Below are 15,436 nucleotides of genomic sequence, written 5' to 3'. Positions count from 1 at the left end.
GGGATAAGGAGACCGGAACTGTGCATGGTGCTCCCAGTGTGGTATGACCCAGGGATATCAAACCCATCACCATGTAGTAAGCAAAATCTGTTCAAATTATGTAGAAATTATATTTATTAAAGTTCATCTTGTGACATTTCCCAGGTCACACTTCACAATTATCCAGGATTAATGCAGCTGCAGCAGGGTGTCAGGCCGTTGGGATTGTTCCACAGAGGGAGGATCCATGTCACAGCAGTGAGTTTTGGGTTTCCCAAATAACTGATCAGAGTCCTGCAAATACATGACAAAAATGGGAAAAGTGAAATTAACGACTTGTTCCAAATATTACACAGTGCACCTTCCCAGGGTCAGACACAGAGTGAAACTCCTTCCATCTTTCTTACTGTATTGGCTCACACCTTATATCCGGCCGAGCTCCCTGAGCTTCTCGATGAGTTGTTCCACGGACTCTACCTTGGCACCGGCTGTTCGTTGTGGGGGCTCCTCGATGCTGAGAGTCTCCAGCTTCCCTGCAGTCCCCACACCCAGTTCCTGCAGAGTCAGCTTGTCGATTTTCTTCTTCTTGGCTTTCTGTGGGGTGGGGGAGGAGACAGAGAGGGAGGGTGAGACAGTGAGGATGAGTGATGGATAGGGTTGAGTGGGGTGAGGTAAGGGTTCGGAGTGGGGAGAGGCAGGGGTTGAGTGGGGTAAGGTAGGGGTTCGGAGTGGGGTAGGGTAGGGGATCGGAGTGGGGTGAGGTAGGGGATCAGAGTGGGGTGAGGTAGGGGTTCGGAGTGGGGCGAGGTAGAGGTTCGGAAAGGGGCGAGGCAGGGGTTCGGAGTGGGGCGAGGCAGGGGTTCGGAGTGGGGTGAGGTAGGGGTTCGGAGTGGGGTGAGGTAGGGGTTCGGAGTGAGGTGAGGCAGGGGTTCAGGGTGGGGGGTGTCAGAGGGAGGGTGACGGGGTGATGGATGGAGTGGGATGTGTCGAGGTTCAGGGTGGGGGGTTGACAGAGGGAGGGTGACGGGGTGATGGATGGAGTGGGGTGTGTTGAGGTTCAGGGTGGGGGGGTGACAGAGGGAGGGTGACGGGGTGATGGATGGAGTGGGGTGTGTTGGGGTTCAGGGTGGGGGGGTGACAGAGGGAGGGTGACGGGGTGATGGATGGAGTGGGATGTGTCGATGTTCAGGGTGGGGGGGTGACAGAGGGAGGGTGACGGGGTGATGGATGGAGTGGGATGTGTCGATGTTCAGGGTGGGGGGGTGACAGAGGGAGGGTGACGGGGTGATGGATGGAGTGGGGTGAGTTGGGGTTCAGGGTGGGGGGGTGACAGAGGGAGGGTGACGGGGTGATGGATGGAGTGGGGTGTGTTGGGGTTCAGGGTGGGGGGGTGACAGGGAGGGTGACGGGGTGATGGAGTGGGGTGTGTTGGGGTTCAGGGTGGGGGGTGACAGAATGAGGGTGACGGGGTGATGGATGGAGTGGGGTGTGTTGGGGTTCAGGGTGGGGGGGTGACAGAGGGAGGGTGACGGGGTGATGGATGGAGTGGGGTGTGTCGATGTTCAGGATGGGGGGGTGACAGAGGGAGGGTGACGGGGTGATGGTGGAGTGGGGTGTGTTGGGGTTCAGGGTGGGGGGGTGACAGAGGGAGGGTGACGGGGTGATGGGGTGGGGTGTGTGGTTCAGGGTGGGGGGGTGACAGAGGGAGGGTGACGGGGTGATGGATGGAGTGGGGTGTGTGGAGGTTCAGGGTGGGGGGGTGACAGAGGGAGGGTGACGGGGTGATGGATGGAGTGGGGTGTGTTGGGGTTCAGGGTGGGGGGGTGACAGAGGGAGGGTGACGGGGTGATGGATGGAGTGGGGTGTGTTGGGGTTCAGGGTGGGGGGGTGACAGAGGGAGGGTGACGGGGTGATGGATGGAGTGGGGTGTGTTGGGTTCAGGGTGGGGGTGACAGAGGTTGACGGGGTGATGGGGTGGGTGGGGGGGTGACAGAGGGAGGGTGACGGGGTGATGGATGGAGTGGGGTGTGTTGGGGTTCAGGGTGGGGGGTGACAGAGGGAGGGTGACGGGGTGATGGATGGAGTGGGGTGTGTTGGGGTTCAGGGTGGGGGGGTGACAGAGGGAGGGTGACGGGGTGATGGATGGAGTGGGGTGTGTTGATGTTCAGGGTGGGGGGGTGACAGAGGGAGGGTGACGGGGTGATGGATGGAGTGGGGTGTGTTGGGGTTCAGGGTGGGGGGGTGACAGAGGGAGGGTGACGGGGTGATGGATGGAGTGGGGTGTGTTGGGGTTCAGGGTGGGGGGGTGACAGAGGGAGGGTGACGGGGTGATGGATGGAGTGGGGTGTGTGGGTTCAGGGTGGGGGGTCAGAGGGAGGGTGACGGGGTGATGGATGGAGTGGGGTGTGTTGATGTTCAGGGTGGGGGGGTGACAGAGGGAGGGTGACGGGGTGATGGATGGAGTGGGGTGTGTTGGGGTTCAGGGTGGGGGGGTGACAGAGGGAGGGTGACGGGGTGATGGATGGAGTGGGGGGTGTGTTGGGGTTGGGGGTGACAGGGGAGGGTGACGGGGTGGGGAGTGGGGTGTGTGAGTTCAGGGTGGGGGGGTGACAGAGGGAGGGTGACGGGGTGATGGATGGAGTGGGGTGTGTTGGGGTTCAGGGTGGGGGGTGACAGAGGGAGGGTGACGGGGTGATGGATGGAGTGGGGTGTGTTGGGGTTCAGGGTGGGGGGTGACAGAGGGAGGGTGACGGGGTGATGGATGGAGTGGGGTGTGTTGGGGTTCAGGGTGGGGGGGTGACAGAGGGAGGGTGACGGGGTGATGGATGGAGTGGGGTGTGTTGGGGTTCAGGGTGGGGGGGTGACAGAGGGAGGGTGACGGGGTGATGGATGGAGTGGGGTGTGTTGGGGTTCAGGGTGGGGGGGTGACAGAGGGAGGGTGACGGGGTGATGGATGGAGTGGGGTGTGTTGGGGTTCAGGGTGGGGGGGTGACAGAGGGAGGGTGACGGGGTGATGGATGGAGTGGGGTGTGTTGGGGTTCAGGGTGGGGGGGTGACAGAGGGAGGGTGACGGGTGGACGGGGTGATGGATGGAGTGGGATGTGTTGGGGTTCAGGGTGGGGGGGTGACAGAGGGAGGGTGACGGGGTGATGGATGGAGTGGGATGTGTTGGGTTCAGGGTGGGGGGGTGACAGAGGGAGGGTGACGGGGTGATGGATGGAGTGGGGTGTGTTGGGGTTCAGGGTGGGGGGGTGACAGAGGGAGGGTGACGGGGTGATGGATGGAGTGGGGTGTGTTGGGGTTCAGGGTGGGGGGTGACAGAGGGAGGGTGACGGGGTGATGGATGGAGTGGGGTGTGTTGGGGTTCAGGGTGGGGGGGTGACAGAGGGAGGGTGACGGGGTGATGGATGGAGTGGGGTGTGTTGGGGTTCAGGGTGGGGGGGTGACAGAGGGAGGGTGACGGGGTGATGGATGGAGTGGGGTGTGTCGATGTTCAGGGTGGGGGGGTGACAGAGGGAGGGTGACGGGGTGATGGATGGAGTGGGGTGTGTTGGGGTTCAGGGTGGGGGGGTGACAGAGGGAGGGTGACGGGGTGATGGATGGAGTGGGGTGTGTTGGGGTTCAGGGTGGGGGGTGACAGAGGGAGGGTGACGGGGTGATGGATGGAGTGGGTGTGTTGGGGTTCAGGGTGGGGGGGTTGACAGAGGGAGGGTGACGGGGTGATGGGTGGAGTGGGGTGTGTTGGGGTTCAGGGTGGGGGTTGACAGAGGGAGGGTGACGGGGTGATGGATGGAGTGGGGTGTGTTGGGGTTCAGGGTGGGGGTTGACAGAGGGAGGGTGACGGGGTGATGGATGGAGTGGGGTGTGTTGGGGTTCAGGGTGGGGGGGTGACAGAGGGAGGGTGACGGGGTGATGGATGGAGTGGGGTGTGTTGGGGTTCAGGGTGGGGGGGTGACAGAGGGAGGGTGACGGGGTGATGGATGGAGTGGGGTGTGTTGGGGTTCAGGGTGGGGGGTGACAGAGGGAGGGTGACGGGGTGATGGATGGAGTGGGGTGTGTTGGGGTTCAGGGTGGGGGGGTGACAGAGGGAGGGTGACGGGGTGATGGATGGAGTGGGGTGTGTTGAGGTTCAGGGTGGGGGTTGACAGAGGGAGGGTGACGGGGTGATGAATGGAGTGGGGTGTGTTGGGGTTCAGGGTGGGGGGGTGACAGAGGGAGGGTGACGGGGTGATGGATGGAGTGGGGTGTGTTGGGGTTCAGGGTGGGGGGGTGACAGAGGGAGGGTGACGGGGTGATGGATGGAGTGGGGTGTGTTGGGGTTCAGGGTGGGGGGGTGACAGAGGGAGGGTGACGGGGTGATGGATGGAGTGGGGTGTGTTGAGGTTCAGGGTGGGGGGGTGACAGAGGGAGGGTGACGGGGTGATGGATGGAGTGGGGTGTGTTGGGGTTCAGGGTGGGGGGGTGACAGAGGGAGGGTGACGGGGTGATGGATGGAGTGGGGTGTGTTGAGGGTTCAGGGTGGGGGGGTGACAGAGGGAGGGTGACGGGGTGATGGATGGAGTGGGGTGTGTCGATGTTCAGGGTGGGGGGGTGACAGAGGGAGGGTGACGGGGTGATGGATGGAGTGGGGTGTGTTGGGGTTCAGGGTGGGGGGGTGACAGAGGGAGGGTGACGGGGTGATGGATGGAGTGGGGTGTGTTGGGGTTCAGGGTGGGGGGGTGACAGAGGGAGGGTGACGGGGTGATGGATGGAGTGGGGTGTGTTGGGGTTCAGGGTGGGGGTTGACAGAGGGAGGGTGACGGGGTGATGGATGGAGTGGGGTGTGTTGGGGTTCAGGGTGGGGGGGTGACAGAGGGAGGGTGACGGGGTGATGGATGAAGTGGGGTGTAGGGTGGGGGGTTGACAGAGGGAGGGTGACGGGGTGATGGATGGAGTGGGGTGTGTCGAGGTTCAGGGTGGGGGGGTGACAGAGGGAGGGTGACGGGGTGATGGATGGAGTGGGGTGTGTCGATGTTCAGGGTGGGGGGGTTGACAGAGGGAGGGTGACGGGGTGATGGATGGAGTGGGGTGTGTTGGGGTTCAGGGTGGGGGGGTGACAGAGGGAGGGTGACGGGGTGATGGATGGAGTGGGGTGTGTCGATGTTCAGGGTGGGGGGGTTGACAGAGGGAGGGTGACGGGGTGATGGATGGAGTGGGGTGTGTTGGGGTTCAGGGTGGGGGGTGACAGAGGGAGGGTGACGGGGTGATGGAGTGGGGTGTGTTGGGGTTCAGGGTGGGGGGGTGACAGAGGGAGGGTGACGGGGTGATGGATGGAGTGGGGTGTGTTGGGGTTCAGGGTGGGGGGGTGACAGAGGGAGGGTGACGGGGTGATGGATGGAGTGGGGTGTGTTGGGTTCAGGGTGGGGGGGTGACAGAGGGAGGGTGACGGGGTGATGGATGGAGTGGGGTGTGTTGGGGTTCAGGGTGGGGGGGTGACAGAGGGAGGGTGACGGGGTGATGGAGTGGGGTGTGTTGGGGTTCAGGGTGGGGGGGTGACAGAGGGAGGGTGACGGGGTGATGGATGGAGTGGGGTGTGTCGATGTTCAGGGTGGGGGGGTGACAGAGGGAGGGTGACGGGGTGATGGAGTGGGATGTGTTGGGGTTCAGGGTGGGGGGGTGACAGAGGGAGGGTGACGGGGTGATGGATGGAGTGGGGTGTGTTGGGGTTCAGGGTGGGGGGTGACAGAGGGAGGGTGACGGGGTGATGGATGGAGTGGGGTGTGTTGGGGTTCAGGGTGGGGGGGTGACAGAGGGAGGGTGACGGGGTGATGGATGAAGTGGGGTGAGTTGGGGTTCAGGGTGGGGGGTTGACAGAGGGAGGGTGACGGGGTGATGGATGGAGTGGGGTGTGTCGAGGTTCAGGGTGGGGGGGTGACAGAGGGAGGGTGACGGGGTGATGGATGGAGTGGGGTGTGTCGATGTTCAGGGTGGGGGGGTTGACAGAGGGAGGGTGACGGGGTGATGGATGGAGTGGGGTGTGTTGGGGTTCAGGGTGGGGGGGTGACAGAGGGAGGGTGACGGGGTGATGGATGGAGTGGGGTGTGTTGGGGTTCAGGGTGGGGGGGTGACAGAGGGAGGGTGACGGGGTGATGGATGGAGTGGGGTGTGTTGGGGTTCAGGGTGGGGGGGTGACAGAGGGAGGGTGACGGGGTGATGGATGGAGTGGGGTGTGTTGGGGTTCAGGGTGGGGGGGTGACAGAGGGAGGGTGACGGGGTGATGGATGGAGTGGGGTGTGTCGATGTTCAGGGTGGGGGGGTGACAGAGGGAGGGTGACGGGGTGATGGATGGAGTGGGGTGTGTTGGGGTTCAGGGTGGGGGGGTGACAGAGGGAGGGTGACGGGGTGATGGATGGAGTGGGGTGTGTCGATGTTCAGGGTGGGGGTTGACAGAGGGAGGGTGACGGGGTGATGAATGGAGTGGGGTGTGTTGGGGTTCAGGGTGGGGGGGTGACAGAGGGAGGGTGACGGGGTGATGGATGGAGTGGGGTGTGTTGGGGTTCAGGGTGGGGGGGTGACAGAGGGAGGGTGACGGGGTGATGGATGGAGTGGGGTGTGTTGGGGTTCAGGGTGGGGGGGTGACAGAGGGAGGGTGACGGGGTGATGGATGGAGTGGGGTGTGTGGGGTTCAGGGTGGGGGTGTGACAGAGGGAGGGTGACGGGGTGATGAATGGAGTGGGGTGTGTTGGGGTTCAGGGTGGGGGGGTGACAGAGGGAGGGTGACGGGGTGATGGATGGAGTGGGGTGTGTTGGGGTTCAGGGTGGGGGGGTGACAGAGGGAGGGTGACGGGGTGATGGATGGAGTGGGGTGTGTTGGGGTTCAGGGTGGGGGGGTGACAGAGGGAGGGTGACGGGGTGATGGATGGAGTGGGGTGTGTTGGGGTTCAGGGTGGGGGGGTGACAGAGGGAGGGTGACGGGGTGATGGATGGAGTGGGGTGTGTTGGGGTTCAGGGTGGGGGGGTGACAGAGGGAGGGTGACGGGGTGATGGATGGAGTGGGGTGTGTTGGGGTTCAGGGTGGGGGGGTGACAGAGGGAGGGTGACGGGGTGATGGATGGAGTGGGGTGTGTTGGGGTTCAGGGTGGGGGGGTGACAGAGGGAGGGTGACGGGGTGATGGATGGAGTGGGGTGTGTTGGGGTTCAGGGTGGGGGGGTGACAGAGGGAGGGTGACGGGGTGATGGATGGAGTGGGGTGTGTTGGGGTTCAGGGTGGGGGGGTGACAGAGGGAGGGTGACGGGGTGATGGATGGAGTGGGGTGTGTCGAGGTTCAGGGTGGGGGGGTGACAGAGGGAGGGTGACGGGGTGATGGATGGAGTGGGGTGTGTCGATGTTCAGGGTGGGGGGGTGACAGAGGGAGGGTGACGGGGTGATGGATGGAGTGGGGTGTGTTGGGGTTCAGGGTGGGGGGGTGACAGAGGGAGGGTGACGGGGTGATGAATGGAGTGGGGTGTGTCGTGGTTCAGGGTGGGGGGGTGACAGAGGGAGGGTGACGGGGTGATGGATGGAGTGGGGTGTGTTGGGGTTCAGGGTGGGGGGGTGACAGAGGGAGGGTGACGGGGTGATGGATGGAGTGGGATGTGTTGGGGTTCAGGGTGGGGGGTTGACAGAGGGAGGGTGACGGGGTGATGGATGGAGTGGGGTGTGTCGGGGTTCAGGGTGGGGGGGTGACAGAGGGAGGGAGACGGGGTGATGGATGGAGTGGGGTGTGTTGGGGTTCAGGGTGGGGGGGTGACAGAGGGAGGGTGACGGGGTGATGGATGGAGTGGGGTGTGTTGGGGTTCAGGGTGGGGGGGTGACAGAGGGAGGGTGACGGGGTGATGAATGGAGTGGGGTGTGTCGATGTTCAGGGTGGGGGGGTGACAGAGGGAGGGTGACGGGGTGATGGATGGAGTGGGGTGTGTCGATGTTCAGGGTGGGGGGGTGACAGAGGGAGGGTGACGGGGTGATGGATGAGTGGGGTGAGTTGGGGTTCAGGGTGGGGGGGTGACAGAGGGAGGGTGACGGGGTGATGGATGGAGTGGGGTGTGTCGAGGTTCAGGGTGGGGGGTTGACAGAGGGAGGGTGACGGGGTGATGGATGGAGTGGGGTGTGTCGAGGTTCAGGGTGGGGGGGTGACAGAGGGAGGGTGACGGGGTGATGGATGGAGTGGGGTGTGTTGGGGTTCAGGGTGGGGGGGTTACAGAGGGAGGGTGACGGGGTGATGGATGGAGTGGGGTGTGTTGAGGTTCAGGGTGGGGGGGTGACAGAGGGAGGGTGACGGGGTGATGGATGGAGTGGGGTGTGTTGGGGTTCAGGGTGGGGGGTGACAGAGGGAGGGTGACGGGGTGATGGATGGAGTGGGGTGTGTTGATGTTCAGGGTGGGGGGGTTGACAGAGGGAGGGTGACGGGGTGATGGGTGGAGTGGGATTTGTCGATGTTCAGAGTGGGGGGGTGACAGAGGGAGGGTGACGGGGTGACGGAGTGGGGTGTGTTGATGTTCAGGGTGGGGGGGTGACAGAGGGAGGGTGACGGGGTGATGGATGGAGTGGGGTGTGTCGATGTTCAGGGTGGGGGGGTGACAGAGGGAGGGTGACGGGGTGATGGATGGAGTGGGGTGTGTCGATGTTCAGGGTGGGGGGGTGACAGAGGGAGGGTGACGGGGTGATGGATGGAGTGGGGTGTGTCGATGTTCAGGGTGGGGGGGTGACAGAGGGAGGGTGACGGGGTGATGGATGGAGTGGGGTGTGTCGAGGTTCAGGGTGGGGGGGTTGACAGAGGGAGGGTGACGGGGTGATGGGTGGAGTGGGGTGCGTCGATGTTCAGGGTGGGGGGGTGACAGAGGGAGGGTGACGGAGTGGGGTGTGTTGATGTTCAGGGTGGGGGGTTGACAGAGGGAGGGTGAAGGGGTGATGGATGGAGTGGGGTGTGTTGGGGTTCAGGGTGGGGGGGTGACAGAGGGAGGGTGACGGGGTGATGGATGGAGTGGGGTGTGTTGAGGTTCAGGGTGGGGGGGTGACAGAGGGAGGGTGAAGGGGTGATGGATGGAGTGGGGTGTGTTGGGGTTCAGGGTGGGGGGGTGACAGAGGGAGGGTGAAGGGGTGATGGATGGAGTGGGGTGTGTTGGGGTTCAGGGTGGGGGAGTGACAGAGGGAGGGTGAAGGGGTGATGGATGGAGTGGGGTGTGTTGGGGTTCAGGGTGGGGGGGTGACAGAGGGAGGGTGACGGGGTGATGGATGGAGTGGGATGTGTCGTGGTTCAGGGTGGGGGGGTGACAGAGGGAGGGTGACGGGGTGATGGATGGAGTGGGGTGTTTTGATATTCAGGGTGGGGGGGTGACAGAGGGAGGGTGACGGGGTGATGGAGTGGGGTGTGTTGGGGTTCAGGGTGGGGGGTGACAGAGGGAGGGTGACGGGGTGATGGATGGAGTGGGGTGTGTTGGGGTTCAGGGTGGGGGGTGACAGAGGGAGGGTGATGGGGTGATGGGTGGAGTGGGGTGTGTTGGGGTTCAGGGTGGGGGGGTGACAGAGGGAGGGTGAAGGGGTGATGGATGGAGTGGGGTGTGTTGGGGTTCAGGGTGGGGGGGTGACAGAGGGAGGGTGAAGGGGTGATGGATGGAGTGGGGTGTGTTGGGGTTCAGGGTGGGGGGGTGACAGAGGGAGGGTGACGGGTTGATGGATGGAGTGGGATGTGTCGTGGTTCAGGGTGGGGGGGTGACAGAGGGAGGGTGACGGGGTGATAGATGGAGTGGGGTGTTTTGATGTTCAGGGTGCGGGGGTGACAGAGGGAGGGTGACGGGGTGATGGATGGAGTGGGGTGTGTTGGGGTTCAGGGTGGGGGGTGACAGAGGGAGGGTGACGGGGTGATGGATGGAGTGGGGTGTGTTGGGGTTCAGGGTGGGGGGGTGACAGAGGGAGGGTGACGGGGTGATGGATGGAGTGGGGTGTGTTGGGGTTCAGGGTGGGGGGGTGACAGCGGGAGGGTGACGGGGTGATGGATGGAGTGGGGTGTGTCGTGGTTCAGGGTGGGGGGGTGACAGAGGGAGGGTGACGGGGTGATGGATGGAGTGGGGTGTTTTGATGTTCAGGGTGGGGGGGTGACAGAGGGAGGGTGACGGGGTGATGGATGGAGTGGGGTGTTTTGATGTTCAGGGTGGGGGGGTGACAGAGGGAGGGTGACGGGGTGATGGATGGAGTGGGGTGTTTTGATGTTCAGGGTGGGGGGGTGACAGAGGGAGGGTGACGGGGTGATGGATGGAGTGGGGTGTGTCGGGGTTCAGGGTGGGGGGTTGACAGAGGGAGGGTGACGGGGTGATGAATGGAGTGGGGTGTGTTGGGGTTCAGGGTGGGGGGTGACAGAGGGAGGGTGATGGGGTGATGGGTGGAGTGGGGTGTGTTGGGGTTCAGGGTGGGGGGGTGACAGAGGGAGGGTGACGGGGTGATGGATGGAGTGGGATGTGTCGAGGTTCAGGGTGGGGGGGTGACAGAGGGAGGGTGACGGGGTGATGGATGGAGTGGGGTGTGTTGGGGTTCAGGATGGGGGGGTGACAGAGGGAGGGTGACGGGGTGATGGATGGAGTGGGGTGTGTCGATGTTCAGGGTGGGGGGGTGACAGAGGGAGGGTGACGGGGTGATGGATGGAGTGGGGTGTGTTGGGGTTCAGGGTGGGGGGGTGACAGAGGGAGGGTGACGGGGTGATGGATGGAGTGGGGTGTGTTGAGGTTCAGGGTGGGGGGTTGACAGAGGGAGGGTGACGGGGTGATGGATGGAGTGGGGTGTGTTGGGGTTCAGGGTGGGGGGGTGACAGAGGGAGGGTGACGGGGTGATGGATGGAGTGGGGTGTGTCGATGTTCAGGGTGGGGGGGTGACAGAGGGAGGGTGACGGGGTGATGGATGGAGTGGGGTGTGTTGGGGTTCAGGATGGGGGGGTGACAGAGGGAGGGTGACGGGGTGATGGATGGAGTGGGGTGTGTCGATGTTCAGGGTGGGGGGGTGACAGAGGGAGGGTGACGGGGTGATGGATGGAGTGGGGTGTGTCGAGGTTCAGGGTGGGGGGGTGACAGAGGGAGGGTGACGGGGTGATGGATGGAGTGGGGTGTGTCGATGTTCAGGGTGGGGGGTGACAGAGGGAGGGTGACGGGGTGATGGAGTGGGGTGTGTCGAGGTTCAGGGTGGGGGGGTGACAGAGGGAGGGTGACGGGGTGATGGAGAGTGGGGTGTGTTGGGGTTCAGGGTGGGGGGGTGACAGAGGGAGGGTGACGGGGTGATGGATGGAGTGGGGTGTGTTGGGGTTCAGGGTGGGGGGGTGACAGAGGGAGGGTGACGGGGTGATGGATGGAGTGGGGTGTGTTGGGGTTCAGGGTGGGGGGGTGACAGAGGGAGGGTGACGGGGTGATGGAGTGGGGTGTGTTGGGGTTCAGGGTGGGGGGGTGACAGAGGGAAGGTGACGGGGTGATGGAGTGGGGTGTGTTGGGGTTCAGGGTGGGGGGTGTCAGAGGGAGGGTGACGGGGTGATGGATGGAGTGGGGTGTGTTGGGGTTCAGGGTGGGGGGGTGACAGAGGGAGGGTGACGGGGTGATGGATGGAGTGGGGTGAGTTGGGGTTCAGGGTGGGGGGTTGACAGAGGGAGGGTGACGGGGTGATGGATGGAGTGGGGTGTGTTGGGGTTCAGGGTGGGGGGGTGACAGAGGGAGGGTGACGGGGTGATGGAGTGGGGTGTGTCGATGTTCAGGGTGGGGGGGTGACAGAGGGAGGGTGACGGGGTGATGGATGGAGTGGGGTGTGTTGGGGTTCAGGGTGGGGGGGTGACAGAGGGAGGGTGACGGGGTGATGGATGGAGTGGGGTGTGTTGGGGTTCAGGGTGGGGGGTTGACAGAGGGAGGGTGACGGGGTGATGGATGAGTGGGGTGTGTTGGGGTTCAGGGTGGGGGGGTGACAGAGGGAGGGTGACGGAGTGGGGTGTGTTGGGGTTCAGGGTGGGGGGGTGACAGAGGGAGGGTGACGGGGTGATGGATGGAGTGGGGATGTGTTCAGGTTCAGGGTGGGGGGGTGACAGAGGGAGGGTGACGGGGTGATGGATGAGTGGGGTGTGTTGGGGTTCAGGGTGGGGGGGTGACAGAGGGAGGGTGACGGGGTGATGGATGGAGTGGGGTGTGTTGGGGTTCAGGGTGGGGGGTGACAGAGGGAGGGTGACGGGGTGATGGATGGAGTGGGGTGAGTTGGGGTTCAGGGTGGGGGGGTGACAGAGGGAGGGTGACGGGGTGATGGATGAGTGGGGTGTGTTGGGGTTCAGGGTGGGGGTGTGACAGAGGGAGGGTGACGGGGTGATGGATGGAGTGGGGTGTGTTGGGGTTCAGGGTGGGGGTGACAGAGGTAGGGTGACGGGGTGATGGATGGAGTGGGGTGTGTTGGGGTTCAGGGTGGGGGGGTGACAGAGGGAGGGTGACGGGGTGATGGATGGAGTGGGGTGTGTTGGGGTTCAGGGTGGGGGGGTGACAGAGGGAGGGTGACGGGGTGATGGGTGGAGTGGGGTGTGTTGGGGTTCAGGGTGGGGGGGTGACAGAGGGAGGGTGACGGGGTGATGGATGGAGTGGGGTGTGTTGGGGTTCAGGGTGGGGGGTTGACAGAGGGAGGGTGACGGGGTGATGGATGGAGTGGGGTGTGTTGGGGTTCAGGGTGGGGGGTTGACAGAGGGAGGGTGACGGGGTGATGGATGGAGTGGGATGTGTTGGGGTTCAGGGTGGGGGGGTGACAGAGGGAGGGTGACGGGGTGATGGATGGAGTGGGATGTGTTGGGGTTCAGGGTGGGGGTTGACAGAGGGAGGGTGACGGGGTGATGGAGTGGGGTGTGTCGATGTTCAGGGTGGGGGGGTGACAGAGGGAGGGTGACGGGGTGATGGATGGAGTGGGGTGTGTTGGGGTTCAGGGTGGGGGGGTGACAGAGGGAGGGTGACGGGGTGATGGATGGAGTGGGGTGTGTTGATGTTCAGGGTGGGGGGGTGACAGAGGGAGGGTGACGGGGTGATGGATGGAGTGGGATGTGTTGGGGTTCAGGGTGGGGGGGTGACAGAGGGAGGGTGACGGGGTGATGAATGGAGTGGGGTGTGTTGGGGTTCAGGGTGGGGGGGTGACAGAGGGAGGGTGACGGGGTGATGGATGGAGTGGGGTGTGTCGAGGTTCAGGGTGGGGGGGTTGACAGAGGGAGGGTGACGGGGTGATGGATGGAGTGGGGTGTGTTGGGGTTCAGGGTGGGGGGGTTGACAGGGAGGGTGACGGGGTGATGGATGGAGTGGGGTGTGTCGATGTTCAGGGTAGGGGGGTGACAGAGGGAGGGTGACGGGGGTGATGGGTGGAGTGGGGTGTGTTGGGGTTCAGGGTGGGGGGGTGACAGAGGGAGGGTGACGGGGTGATGGATGGAGTGGGGTGTGTTGGGGTTCAGGGTGGGGGGTTGACAGAGGGAGGGTGACGGGGTGATGGATGGAGTGGGGTGTGTTGGGGTTCAGGGTGGGGGGTGACAGAGGGAGGGTGACGGGGTGATGGATGGAGTGGGGTGTGTTGATGTTCAGGGTGGGGGGGTTGACAGAGGGAGGGTGACGGGGTGATGGGTGGAGTGGGATTTGTCGATGTTCAGAGTGGGGGGGTGACAGAGGGAGGGTGACGGGGTGACGGAGTGGGGTGTGTTGATGTTCAGGGTGGGGGGGTGACAGAGGGAGGGTGACGGGGTGATGGATGGAGTGGGGTGTGTCGATGTTCAGGGTGGGGGGGTGACAGAGGGAGGGTGACGGGGTGATGGATGGAGTGGGGTGAGTTGGGGTTCAGGGTGGGGGGGTGACAGAGGGAGGGTGACGGGGTGATGGATGGAGTGGGGTGTGTTGGGGTTCAGGGTGGGGGGGTGACAGAGGGAGGGTGACGGGGTGATGGATGGAGTGGGGTGTGTTGGGGTTCAGGATGGGGGGGTGACAGAGGGAGGGTGACGGGGTGATGGAGTGGGGTGTGTCGAGGTTCAGGGTGGGGGGTTGACAGAGGGAGGGTGACGGGGTGATGAATGGAGTGGGGTGTGTTGGGGTTCAGGGTGGGGGGGTGACAGAGGGAGGGTGACGGGGTGATGGATGGAGTGGGGTGTGTCGATGTTCAGGGTGGGGGGGTGACAGAGGGAGGGTGACGGGGTGATGGATGGAGTGGGGTGTGTCGATGTTCAGGGTGGGGGGGTGACAGAGGGAGGGTGACGGGGTGATGGATGGAGTGGGGTGTGTCGAGGTTCAGGGTGGGGGGGTTGACAGAGGGAGGGTGACGGGGTGATGGGTGGAGTGGGGTGTGTTGGGGTTCAGGGTGGGGGGCTGACAGAGGGAGGGTGACGGGGTGATGGATGGAGTGGGGTGTGTTGAGGTTCAGGGTGGGGGGGTGACAGAGGGAGGGTGAAGGGGTGATGGATGGAGTGGGGTGTGTTGGGGTTCAGGGTGGGGGGGTGACAGAGGGAGGGTGACGGGGTGATGGATGGAGTGGGGTGTGTCGATGTTCAGGGTGGGGGGGTGACAGAGGGAGGGTGACGGGGTGATGGATGGAGTGGGGTGTGTTGGGGTTCCGGGGGGGGGGGTGACAGAGGGAGGGTGACGGGGTGATGGATGGAGTGGGGTGTGTCGAGGTTCAGGGTGGGGGGGTGACAGAGGGAGGGTGACGGGGTGATGGATGGAGTGGGGTGTGTTGGGGTTCAGGGTGGGGGTGTGACAGAGGGAGGGTGACGGGGTGATGGATGGAGTGGGGTGTGTTGGGGTTCAGGGTGGGGGGGTGACAGAGGGAGGGTGACGGGGTGATAGATGGAGTGGGGTGTTTTGATATTCAGGGTGGGGGGGTGACAGAGGGAGGGTGACGGGGTGATGGATGGAGTGGGGTGTGTTGGGGTTCAGGGTGGGGGGTGACAGAGGGAGGGTGACGGGGTGATGGATGGAGTGGGGTGTGTTGGGGTTCAGGGTGGGGGGTGACAGAGGGAGGGTGATGGGGTGATGGGTGGAGTGGGGTGTGTTGGGGTTCAGGGTGGGGGGGTGACAGAGGGAGGGTGAAGGGGTGATGGATGGAGTGGGGTGTGTTGGGGTTCAGGGTGGGGGGGTGACAGAGGGAGGGTGAAGGGGTGATGGATGGAGTGGGGTGTGTTGGGGTTCAGGGTGGGGGGGTGACAGAGGGAGGGTGACGGGTTGATGGATGGAGTGGGATGTGTCGTGGTTCAGGGTGGGGGGGTGACAGAGGGAGGGTGACGGGGTGATAGATGGAGTGGGGTGTTTTGATGTTCAGGGTGGGGGGGTGACAGAGGGAGGGTGACGGGGTGATGGATGGAGTGGGGTGTGTTGGGGTTCAGGGTGGGGGGTGACAGAGGGAGGGTGACGGGGTGATGGATGGAGTGGGGTGTGTTGGGGTTCAGGGTGGGGGGGTGACAGAGGGAGGGTGACGGGG

The 15,436-nt window shown here is 64.0% G+C and overlaps 1 protein-coding gene across 1 annotated transcript in view; it reads right to left on the bottom strand.

Moving 5' to 3' along the window:
- Window positions 1–96: 96 nt before the first annotated feature.
- Window positions 97–15,436, bottom strand: part of etfb (electron transfer flavoprotein subunit beta) — a 65,971-nt gene continuing 50,631 nt past the window's right edge. The window contains exons 6-7 of the mRNA XM_063039055.1: window positions 402–573; window positions 97–273 (exon numbers count right to left, since the gene is read on the bottom strand). Of these exons, the coding sequence (XP_062895125.1) occupies window positions 403–573 (171 nt within the window). The 3' untranslated portion in view covers window positions 97–273; window position 402. The remainder of the gene's footprint in view (window positions 274–401; window positions 574–15,436) is intronic.

This window comes from Mobula hypostoma (genome assembly GCF_963921235.1).
Source record: "Mobula hypostoma chromosome 8 unlocalized genomic scaffold, sMobHyp1.1 SUPER_8_unloc_8, whole genome shotgun sequence".
Taxonomy (NCBI): Eukaryota; Metazoa; Chordata; class Chondrichthyes; order Myliobatiformes; family Myliobatidae; genus Mobula; species Mobula hypostoma.
Note: the sequence above shows the minus strand (reverse complement) of the source record. Positions and strands in the feature narration are given on the sequence as shown.